General features: G+C 41.0%; 1 protein-coding gene across 2 annotated transcripts in view; it reads left to right on the plus strand.

Annotated features, from left to right (window-relative positions):
* LOC118817870 (neprilysin-like) overlaps positions 1-12235 on the plus strand; it is a 67263-nt gene that overhangs the window by 15276 nt on the left and 39752 nt on the right. For both annotated transcript variants that reach the window (XM_036584847.1, XM_036584848.1), the window contains exons 3-4: positions 2523-2558; positions 3732-3893. In XM_036584847.1, the coding sequence (XP_036440740.1) occupies positions 2523-2558; positions 3732-3893 (198 nt within the window). The remainder of the gene's footprint in view (positions 1-2522; positions 2559-3731; positions 3894-12235) is intronic.

The following is a 12235-nucleotide window of genomic DNA, read 5'->3' on the forward strand; positions in this document are numbered from 1 at the left end:
AATTGGCAACAAGTCAGTAACATGATTGAGTATAAAAAGAGCATCACAGAGAGGCTGAGTCTTTCAGAAAGAGATGTAAAAGACTGCGCAGACAAATAGTGCAACAAATTTAAAATAATGTTGCTCGACATAAGATAGAATCAAACTTGGTGATTTCATCATCTGCAGAACATAATATCATTAAAAGATTCAGAGAATCCAGAGAAATCTCTGTATGCAATGGACAAGGCTGAAAAACAATACTGCCTGGCCATGATGTTTGGGCCCTCAGGTGGCACTGCATTAAAAACAGACATGATTCTACAGTGGAAATCACTGCATGGGCTCAGGGACACTTTGGAAAACCACTGTTTGTGAACACAGTTCATAACAATCTGCCTGAACTGTTCTTTCAGTCACATCTCTGCTGACCCTGCTCTTCATGCCTTTGCTTAAAGATGCCAGAATTCAATAAATAGCATTCCTTTTCTTACATTTAAACACCATAGCTTGGCAAAAAATTGAACTGACACAATTCTCTTTTCACCACAAAAGTGGCCAATCAGTGAAGACATTTGGTGTCTAAAGTTTTTTCTTTCTTTTGAGGTGTTTTAGGATGAGTTGATGAGGTACTGAGGAATAGAACTGATTGTTGGAAATTGTTCAGGCTATTCTAGGCTGTACAGACCAACAATGTTGGGATAACCAATAAAGGACACCCTCAAAGTCATTAAAAGTCAGCGATTGACCTATTGGTTCTGGGAGGACCTACTCTACTAGAGAATGATTCAGTACAAATACATAGTAGAGAATGTTTCTATAGATGGAAACTATATTTAAAATATAATATTTGTGGATATACTTTCTTGAATCATTAATCACTAAAAATGCTATTTCTAGCTTGTGGCAGTTCTTTCCTGTGCTTTCCCACACCACTCCAAAATGTTATAAAAGTGGAAACTTTCCTCAAAAGCAATTTCCAAATTTGACATCTTACTCTGTACTGGGCAGACAAGCAATTTTCCAGCAATGTCAAAATGTCTGCAGTGTCAGATTTGGAAATCGCTTTTCTAAATGGTTCAGCTTAAAAATGACTGCTATTTTTCTGTGCAATGTGCTGCCTTGAGATGAGATGCGTAGTCACGTTTTTATTTTCCTTAATGCTTGTCTGACTCTTAGTCTCTTGCTTCTTGTCAGGCCATAAACAATCTGTTCTTAGATTGATAGCCTGAATAAATAAAACTTTGATGAATAAAATCAAGTTCCAGGCAGTTCTCAGCAGCTGTGGAGATTAAGCCTTGTCCTAAATCTCACTCCTCTGTCATTATCCTATGGGATAAATGTTTAAACAGAAAGGCAGAATACACAGGGATGGAGATGATCTCCATGCACGGTCTTGTCCTCCCATGCTTGGCTGGGGGTGAGAGGGCAGGGGGGAGTTGGAAGGTAAGACTAAATTTAAGAGGCTAAATGCAGAGCTGTAAAGGAAAGAGTGGGTATTGGAAATGGGAAAAGGTTGGGAGTGGGAGAATGGGAACAGATAGGGAATAAGGGAATGAGAATGCAATAGGGAATGAGGGAATGAGTACTGAGACTGGGGATGGTAGTGAGTGAATGAGGACTGGGAATGAGATTAGGAGTGGGAGAATGGGGACTAAGACCAGGATTGGGTGTGAGAGAATGAGAAGACTGGGGACTGAAACTGAGGACAGGAGCAAGAGAACAGGGACTTGGATTGGGAGTGAGGGATGAAGACTGAGACTGGAAATGGGAGTGAAAGAATGGGAACTGGCGATGTGGCAAGGGGTGGGAGACTGGGGCCTGAAATTAAGAGTAGGAACGAGAGACTGGGGATGGGAAAAAGGGTTGGGAGCAAGAGAATGGGAACTGAGAATGAGACTGAGACTAGGAGAATGGAGACTGGAATTGGGAATGGGAGCAAGAGAATTGTGACTGGAAATTGGGCTGGGAGCAAGAGAATGGAGACCAAGATTGTGACTGGATGTGAGAGAATGAGGACTGGGAATAGATTTGGGAATGGTAGAATGAATACTGGGAATGGAGATGGGAGTGGAAGATTAGGAGCGGGGTTTGGAGGTAAACGGAATTGCAGGAATGGAGTAGAGAGTGAGGATCAAAGGGATTAAGATGGACCAAAAGGATAAAGTTGGGGCAGTCAGAATGAGGCAGTTGAGTTGAGGCAAGGGTAGAGGACTGTGGACTGAAAGGGCAGTAACTCGGTATTTCAGTTGTGTAACAAGCACTGATTTTGCCAGGTGCCTCATGCCATATAATAACACGCTATAAGTTACTGCCAATTAAAATGTTGGGAATGTGGGGAAAAAACATTCCTAATAGCCCACGGCTTGATTGATTGTTGTGTCACTGAGGAGCCTGCTTATTCATGATCATAATTCATAGAGCATGATTAGGGGTTGCACTAAATTATTAATGTTTTTCAAGAACATTGCCTACTCAGCATTGTACATTAACTCATTAGCCCTCTGAAGCACTAACCCCTTGCATGTTTTGATCTATTGTAGGTGGTGTTTGCACTACAGCTGACTGCACACAGTCAGGTAAGCACATTTTGCAAACTTGCGCAAACACTTTAAACACAAATAAAGCCTAGTATGACACGTAAAGATATATGCATGGGAATGAAATTAGACTTAGGAGCATTCTAATGTGGTCAAGCAAGCACTTGAGATTTTGGACTTTGAATCTCGGGAGAAGGGGTAATGGTCAGCTAGTACATTTAAAAGGATTCTTTAAAAAGATGGCACAGTGCTACACAGTTTAACGTTTTCCAAGCACACAGCTTACATCTCAACACCAAGAACCTGAAAAACAACTTGCAATTTTGGGAAGAATGTTCTTGACAAGCTACCTCACAAAAGTGAACTCACGAGAACAACAGAGAACACATCTATAAGAGCGGGCTCATGTGCAAAGATACACCGGGCCCGGCTGATTTCCTCTTGACGAACAAACTGTCATATTAGCCGTTGTTTGTACCAGAAAGCAAAATTCTGCAGAATTTAGGCAGATTTAGGTGCACCTGTTATATAAAATATGAAGTTAAAGTTTGAAGTATTGGTCAGAACCCCTTCTTCCACCACACTGTTAGATATAAAGGTTCTGTGCAGGTACATTTTTCATTCATCAAGATACAAACAATGTAACTGTACCCTCAAAGATACAACAGTGGTTTTAAGGTCCAATTATGTACCTTAAATAAAGTTTTCCCAGGTGAAAAGTACATATTTGTACTATTTTATAACAATATTTTAAAACAGAACAATAAAATAAAAAGCCGGGAGACGAGACGGGGTGTGTGGAGTCAGTACAACTTAGAAAATATAAATTCATGGTTTCCAATTCGTTCAATCCAATTCATGGATTGTGGTACAAATTTGTTCCATGACTAAAGGTACTGACATGTACCCTTGAGTGTACCACCCACTGGCAAGAGGGGGACGGCCCCAGTGATGTACCTTTATTTCTGAGAGTACATGACATCAATGAATTTAGGACATTAAATTTGTTCTTGTTGGCAAGTCACCGAATAGTCTTAAAGGGCCTGTTTAGGGCTAAGGTTTAGTTGGCTCAGAGTTTAAATGAGGATCAATGCTTTCTTTGGTCTTATTCACATATTCTCAGTCGTTCCTGAGAACATGTTCTACACTGTGCTGAAACCTTCTAGGATAGCATTCTGAGAGCCCTGCTTTAATGTGTCTTTGGCATTACAGCATCCCGTCTCATTGAGAACATGGACACTTCAGTTGACCCATGTGAAAACTTCTACCAGTATGCCTGTGGAGGCTGGCTGAAGAAGAACATCATCCCTGAGACCAGCTCACGCTACAGCACCTTTGACATACTCCGGGACGAACTGGAGGTGGTGCTCAAAGGTACAACCCCTCTTATGGTGAATAGAAGCCAGTGATGAGTCCACAGCATTGTCCTCTCTGAACAAATACCAGCTGTTATGAGTTTCACAGTGACATCTGGAACCAGTACAGTTTTATTGTGGAACTGATGAAAGCCAAACACAGATTTGCCGGGTCAAAATGTAGATGCTATCTTGTGGTCAGGAGAAAAGGAAGCAAATTAAATTCAGGAAAGAGGAATTGGATACTGAAAATGGTAATAAGCAAAAATTGCTATTCATTAGAACGAGTTTGATACAGGTCATACTGTATATTTAAGCTTTACTTTATATGCCCATCTTGTATTTAAGGGTCTTGTTGGGTTTATGGGTGAAACGGCAGTGAGTGGTTTGCTGGTTTGGACAGATGCAAGTTTGGACCATTGCTTTGGTGGCTTTTGGCTTACTAAGCAATTTGATAGACCATAGTTTACTGCAAGCTAATTTATTTATGGCACAGTGGACCTCTGTTTGGGTCACGGGTCTCAGAATTGTGCTTTGCTTTAAATATTCTAAACCCTCTATAAGCATACATCTAATCAAACAAACCTGTCCTTATGATAGAGCAGATTCTGAGCTGAATCTTTATCCATTACTTCAGATGTAGGCCTCAGAGGGGGCTCCTGCCCCTGATCTGTTGCCCTCAGACTGTACAAGTGCCCTCTTGGTTGGCATGTATGATATTTGTGTTTTATATGGCCGTTCTTCAAGACTTGTTTCAGCAAGACAAGGCTCAGCATCACCTAGAAATAGAGCTTATGGGGTTGACTCTGGTTCCATGAGCTTCATTGCTGCTGGTGCAGTACCAGATTTAACTTAAATCAACTCTGACCAGCCATGAATCACCACAATGTCACACTTCCTGAAAGACCCCAACAACACATTTCCCAAGACAGTCAGATATATATGCCTGTTATAACATTGACATATTGATTTCTAAACTGGACCAGGTCCAATGCCTGTCCACTGCATTTAGACAAAAAGCATACAGAGCACAAAACTAGAGCATTGACAGAGCCTCTGTGTGATTGCTCAGCAGGAAGAGCAGGGGTCTTTCAGCACATGGAGATGGGGCAACCATGCCAGAAGGACCAAGAGGTTGATTAACCCCAGCATGAGGCCTGATTAGAAGCATGGTCCTGGTGCAACCCAGGGAGAGGAGGGTACATGTGGTAGTGGAGGGCTTTGGACTGTGTGGACTGAGCAAAGCTCGAAGTAGCAATAGCTCTGGAATTGGGCTGATAATAGGTTTTTGGAAGAGACCCATGGTAGTGCTTTCTAACAATGTAACAATGATGGACAGATACCTCTAGAACAGTGGCCAGTATCTATATATTTTTACAATGGTGTACACTCTCAGTCCCGTCCTTGTCTGTTGGGTAGATGGCTTTTTATCATTAATAGATTATCTTTAACAGCCTACAATATATTTGTTTTTATCTAACATCACATTTTGTTTGTGGTGACAATGCATTTGCCAATTATTTTCAGATATAACTGGGTAAAATCAAAGAAAATGCCCCCTAAAGTGGAAATGCCTACTTGAAAAGTCTTCTGGTGTTCTGAACTCCAAGTTCAGTACATGACCTCAAATCAGCTTGGCTGCTCACACCGTCATAAAGTACTAAAGTCATAAAGTAATGAAGTAATAAAATGCACTTCTCTAATATTCACCAAGACTTGCTTTGAATCAATCAACATACAGACACAGTAGATGGTTAAATCTATAACACTGACCAAAAAGTTTGCTGTTTTAAGAAGGAAAATACATCATGAATGTGAAAGTTATGATGCATATCACGTTATATAACGTTAGCTGGCGAGCTTTTTGCTAACAATACTTGTTTCATGGAGGCATCTCCACTTAGTAACTTGAATGTACAGAGGTTGAGAATGATGTAATTCCAAGCTCTGACATCCCACTTCCACGTACATAATAGCATGTTGTCTTTAGTGGTCAGTAAAGGCTACTATAGATGACAAGGGGCACCACATACAATCTCCATAGAAAAGCAATGGCAATAGAATGTGACCCTGACACCTGCATGTGTACCTGCACATGAGCCTAAGGTTACAATGCCCAATGCCAAGGCCTCCAGCATTGGGCTGTGGAGCAGTGGAACTGCAATCTCTGGAGTGATGGAGCTCCATCCAATACCTTTGGGATGAGTTGGAGTGATCCAGAACTGATCATCCCGACATCAGTATCTCACAGCACTTGTAGCTTAGTGCAATCATATCCTCACAGCCATGTTCCAATGTCCACATTAAAGCCTTATCAGAACCATAGAGGCTGTTACTGCAGTGAAGAGGGGGGGCAAACTCCCTATTAATTCCCTTGATTTCAGAAGAAATGCTGGAGAAAAACACACGCACGTTTTCTAAGCCGCTTATCCTTCTGGGTCACGGGGGCTGGAGAAGTAGGCATCTACCAATCTTCTGGGTGTATAATATATGTCTGCAGTAATGTCCACCCACCCTGGTCCTAGAGGTCTACCTTTGTGTTGAGTCTAGTTCCAATCACCATCTACCACACGTACTCCAGCACATTTGCTTCTTCGGAAGGCCTTGATTGGATCAGATGCATTGGAGTTTGATAAATGGGAAGTAGCATGTTAGATGTAGCTTGGAACTAAACTCTACTGGAAAGTAGATCTGCAGGAAGAGGGTTGGTGACCACTGGTCTACTCTATATATCCCAAAAGGTTTGTGTATACTGTAGTATATGTCTGTTCCATTACATCTGCCTTGTATACCCTTTTCACGTTCTTCATCCTTTTGCCTTTAGCTGACCTGTCAGACACTGACGATGCGTCACAATCAGCAGCATCTTGATGAGCTTTTGGTGGGGTAACAATCAGGTTTGATTTAAACAACAATGGGAGGAAGATTATCATCACAACCCCCCAAAGTTGTAATTAAATTAATGAGATGTTTTGCAAATCAGCACTTCTTATTAATTTAATTTGAGTGCCACCGGTCTATTACTGCTAATCACTGGTGTGTCAAAGGAATACACATCAAGTGTGCATGACAAACAGCGCGAAATGAAAATAATTACCCGCGGCTGGGAATTAACCAAAGGGGCCACGACTTCCCCAGGAGAAACAAACGTTTTGAAGCCAAATGACCTCGTTAGCATTTCCAGTGCGCTGACCTTTGAAAGAATAGAATAAAAAGTTGATGTGAAAATAAGAGCATATTTGGAGGCTTGATTAGAGGTTTGGATGTAATTAGCACTTGAGCCTCCGCTGCCTTGGCTGCCCGTCCTTGGTGTCTGCCAGCATGTGTTCACGGTTACTAGCATCACGACAGCTTCTGGCTGCAAGTGAAAGGCCTGGTCTGGACCAGCTGTATGACTGTACCTGCTATAAATAAGAATGATTCCTTGGGAAACTGCGAGGTGAAATTGAGTTTTTATTAGTGTGATGATCTCTGGGAACTGAAATGTGTACACGTGAAATGAGTCTTCTGGTTTCTGATAACAGCTCGTTAAATTAATAAACTTGCTGATATCTGCTGACACATCATAAATCAGTCAAAGCTTTGATTAGACTCGCAACTTACTGCATGAGCCAGATGATAACGATATGCTTAGATATATATATACTGTATATATGACTAGTCACTTTTTCCCATAAGTCCATAAAAGAGTCTTACCTCTTCAAATCCAAGTATATCAAGAGATGCACGTGGTCTTGCAGGTGTACCTTTTATGATGACATGGATCATTTGGCTAATGCTAATGTAGCTAACACTGATTGATGGCTAAATAGTGGCAGTTAGTATAGCCTTATAAACCTTGAATGGGCCTGAAGTGAGCATAAACACACAGTCATGAAGTACATATTGTGCAGTATTCAGCATGACCACTCACTTTCTGGATGCTGAACAGCCAAAGCTAATGCTTTCTACTGGCACTGTGATGATATTCAATGTGAAAACACTAGCTTTAGTAATAACTGCCATACTGAGGTGTCAACACAATAAAACACACACACCTGAGCCGTAACACCAGCATGTAGGTGCCTTACTGAAGGATATTGTGCAGCTGCACATGCCAAAGAGTGCTAAATAAGTAATAAACAGTTACACAGAGAGAGAGAGGGAGAGAGAGAGAGAGAGAGAGGGAGGGAGGGAGGGAGGGAGGGGAGGTAGAGGAAGAGACAGATGAGAGTTATGCAGCTGTTCCCAGATGTGGAATACTAAGCAGTTGACCCTACGAATCTTGCATTCCATGATGTTTGGTATCAACTGGGGACTTTAGCATTAATGGAAAAGGTGGGAAAGAAATTAAGAAAGAAAAAAAGGAAAGAAAGATAAAGATGGAAGGAAGAAAATAAGGAATGTAGGAAGGAAGGAAGGAAGTTGAAAAGAATAAGGGAGAGAAAAAAGAAAGCATGGAAGGAAGGAAGAAATGAAGGAGAAAGAAAGAAAGAAAGAAAGAAAACGGAACATGGGTGGAAAGAAGAAAGAAAGAAGGAAAGAAAAAAGATTTAAAATTAAAAGGAAGGTATGATGTTGGAAGAAATAAGAAGAGAAAAAAGAAAGCATGGACAGAAGGAACAAGAAAGGGAGAAAGAAAGAAAGAAAGAAAGAAAGAAAGAAAGAAAGAAAGAAAGCGAAATGAAGGAATGGAAGGAAGAAAGAAAGAAAGAAAGAAAGAAAGAAAGAAAGAAAGAAAGAAAGAAAGAAAGAAGGTGGGTGGAAGGAAGGAAAGAAAGAAAGAAAAATAAACAAAAGAAAGAAAGACAACCAAAACTGACAAGCATAAACAAACAACCAAGAAAGGATGGACGAAAAGGAGGGAAAGAAGGGAAAGAAGGAAGGAAGAAAGAAAGAATTAAAGAAAGGAAGGAACAAACAAAGAAACAAACAAAGAAACAAACAAACAAAGAGAAAACATGTGCCCCATTCAGGCCTCCTAACTGGCCTTAGAGACACTTTCCTCAGATTTTGACCGACAGTACTTCTTAACTAGTTAGCAAAATGCTAATTGCTGCCGTTTCATCTCAGGAAAACACAGTGTCCTTCTTCAAATGCAGCTTTTGACCTGCACCTTTACCCCTGCAGACTATGACAGCCTGTCAGTGAGGGGCTAAGCCTTCGCCTCCGTGATCTGCACCAAGCTGACAAAGAAATGACCGCAGTTGGAGACGCGCCCGATCCTTTTACCTGGATTATCAGAAAGCATACAGGCAAAGTGTGACGTGGCTGTGACTGACAGGATTGTACAGTGTGGCTGAATCTGGCCCTCATCAAGTCATTCAGTGTGTCTGAACTGGAGGGGGTGCAGGGCCCAGCGGGCGGCGGGAGTGGCGGAATAGGGTAGCTGGTGGAGAATCAGCGATAGAACTCATGCATATACATGGTGGAGACACACCAGGGAAGATCCGCTTCCGGCCTGGGACACAGAAGACTTTGTGAAGAGATGTGGGTCAGATACGGTCATTCCAAAAGTTACTACATATGAGGACAAAATTAGAGCCACAGAAACTCTGTGGTTAATGTTGTGGTATATGCTATATTTGTGAATGCAGAACACCTATAATAAAAGAATGTAACATTCTAGATGAAATGTGAAAATGTTCTTGTTCGTTCAGTCTAAACAACAAGATCAACTAAATCCTCATAGCTGACACTTGTTCTGAGACCTGGATTATATAGAATGCAACAATTTTAGTTGTGGTGATGCCTCAGGTGAAAGGTCACTCCACCGTTTAGCTAATGTTGGGGCAAGGAGTGTTTTGAACGTGTAAAAACTGCTGCCTTATTGACCATTTGATTAAACCCCTCCTGTCCCCAGGCTGGTTCTCAATCAAGATGATTACTGGCCAAATGCCACAGGGCAACACTTTGAACGTGTCAGGTACCAGCTAGTTAGCGTCGTTATTCTTGTATATACTTAATATATACAATAACTCATGATACATAACCAGAAAAAAAGTGTAAAAAACCTTTAAGATGGCTTCACAAAGCCAGCTAATATCACTTAAAGTAGTTTGTTAAAGTGGTTGCTAAGATGTCACTAGGCCTTAGCAACACTAAGGTGTTGCGAGGCCATTGCTATGCAATTCCAGGTGGTTGCTAGGTGTTGCTAGACTGCTGCTATGCTGTTCCATGTGGTTGCTAAGATGCTGCTAGGCCACTGCTATGCTACTCCAGGTGGTTGCTAAGGTGTTGATAGGCCATTGTTATGCTATTCCAGGTGGTTGCTAAGGTGTTGCTAGGCCTCTGCTGTGCTACTTCTGGTGGTTGCTAAGATGTCACTAGGCCATTGCTATGCTATTCTAGGTGGTTGCTAAGGTGTTGCTAGGCTATTGCTATGTTATTCCAAGTGGTTTCTACGGTGTTGCTAGACCATTGCTATGCTATTCCAAGTGGTTTCTAAGGTGTTGCTAGGCCATTGCTATGCTATTCCAGGTGGTTGCTAAGGTGTTGCAAGGCCATTGCTATGCTTTTCCATGTAGTTGCTAAGATGTCACTAGGCCATTGCTATGCTATTCCAGGTGGTTGCTAAGATCATTGCTAGTCCATTGCTATGCTATTCCAGGTGGTTGCTATGGTGTTCCTGGCCATTGGTATGCTATCCCTGGTGGTTGCTAAGGTGTTGCTAGACCATTGCCACTAGTAAAGGTCTATGCTTCATGTTTTGTCACTTTTGATCCATCAAATGAAAAAATATAATGTTTTTAATCCTGTTTCTTGACCTTCCTGTCATAATTTTGGATACTTTGGACCTGGATATCATGCAGATTTCAAGTTAGTTGCCTTTATTTTTGAATTGTCGCTGTCAGATCAGAGCTTTACAACTTTTCATTTTTCATATTTAACTCATTAGAACATGTTAGGTGCTTTTACAAAGCCGGAACATTGGAAGAATGGACCAATAAAAATGGTTCAGAATAATAATTCTTGTTACATTAACTTGTGTTGGCCCAACATCAGCAGATCATGAGTCCGATCTCTGGTGATGCAATAGCCATCTGTGTCTGGGAGTCCAATTAAGCACAATTAACCTCACCCACCCCCCTCCACGCCATCACTTAGCATGGTACTACGCACTGTCTATGCAGGTGTCTGTTAGCTGATGATACAGAACTGGTGGTTGGCGCCAGTGACGTTGCGTTAGCAGCAGTTTGAAAAGATGTGGTGGCGCTTCACAGGTCTTGAAGAAGGCTTTTGTTTGCTTTCACCATCCTAGCGCTGGTGGTATCAGGTTGACTCCTAATTAGTGGGTGGAACAGGATATGTCTGAATTGGGGAAAAAATGGGGAAAAATCCCCCCCCCACAAAAAAATTAAGAATGTTTTCTTTCGAAAAGTTACCAAAAAGTTTAGACAACAAAATATTGTATGGAGGTATTGGTACCAGAAATATTGCAACAAAGCTACTCTTGAAAACATGAGAAGGTCATTGAATCCATTTTTCACCATAGCCATATTGGAAACATGTCTGATATTTCGGGAAAAATGTCTGATATTTCGGAAACATGTCTGATGTACCCTCCTAATTTACTCCTCCCGTTTCATCTTCCATTGCTCGCTAGCAGCTCAACACAGCATCACAACGTTCCACACACAGAGCGCCAACAATGTCCTAATTAATCTGATAGCAGAGTTATGGGGACACTAAATTATTATGTTAATTAAAAATATTTAAACACCAGAATGGCCACTGGGGAGCAGGGGGCTGCTGAAAGAGGCTACAGTAGGTCAGGATAGTCAGACGACCTAAGATTGAATCCATTCCTTGTTAACGAAGACAGCTCAAAACATGGCTGTCCAGCATGATAGTCATAACACTTCTACAGAAATGTCCATGTTTGTGTTCTTAGCGTTTACAGATATATTACACTTGAAAAACATGTTAGGGTTCAATTTTTTTTTTACATTTTCAAATAAAACGAAGTTATTTTAACAATTACACTTTGTTCAGCCATCAATTTAGCAATATTGGTTTTTAAATCAATGATACAGAATTCACAGAAGTGCTTGTCCCCACAGTCGTGTAAAGGGTGAGGACATATTTTGAAATAAAAAAAAACATTTTTCTGCAATATTTAACTACAATAATCCATACATGACTATGGAATATATGATTTAAATGACATAAAGAAAACAAATGCAAATAAATATTATAAAATATATATTGAAAGTTGTGGAGTCGTGTCACTGGTGTTGGTGCATAACAAAAAAATGTCTTTTGACATCACTTGACTTCCTTTTACCTGTTCTCTGAGGATCTATGAAGAAAAGCACATGGTGAGTCCACTGTGTCTTTCAGTTATCAGAGATTTTCTCATTTAGCTCATGATTTCATATG

The sequence above is a fragment of the Colossoma macropomum genome, unplaced genomic scaffold (genome assembly GCF_904425465.1).
Source record: "Colossoma macropomum unplaced genomic scaffold, Colossoma_macropomum, whole genome shotgun sequence".
NCBI classification, from domain to species: Eukaryota; Metazoa; Chordata; class Actinopteri; order Characiformes; family Serrasalmidae; genus Colossoma; species Colossoma macropomum.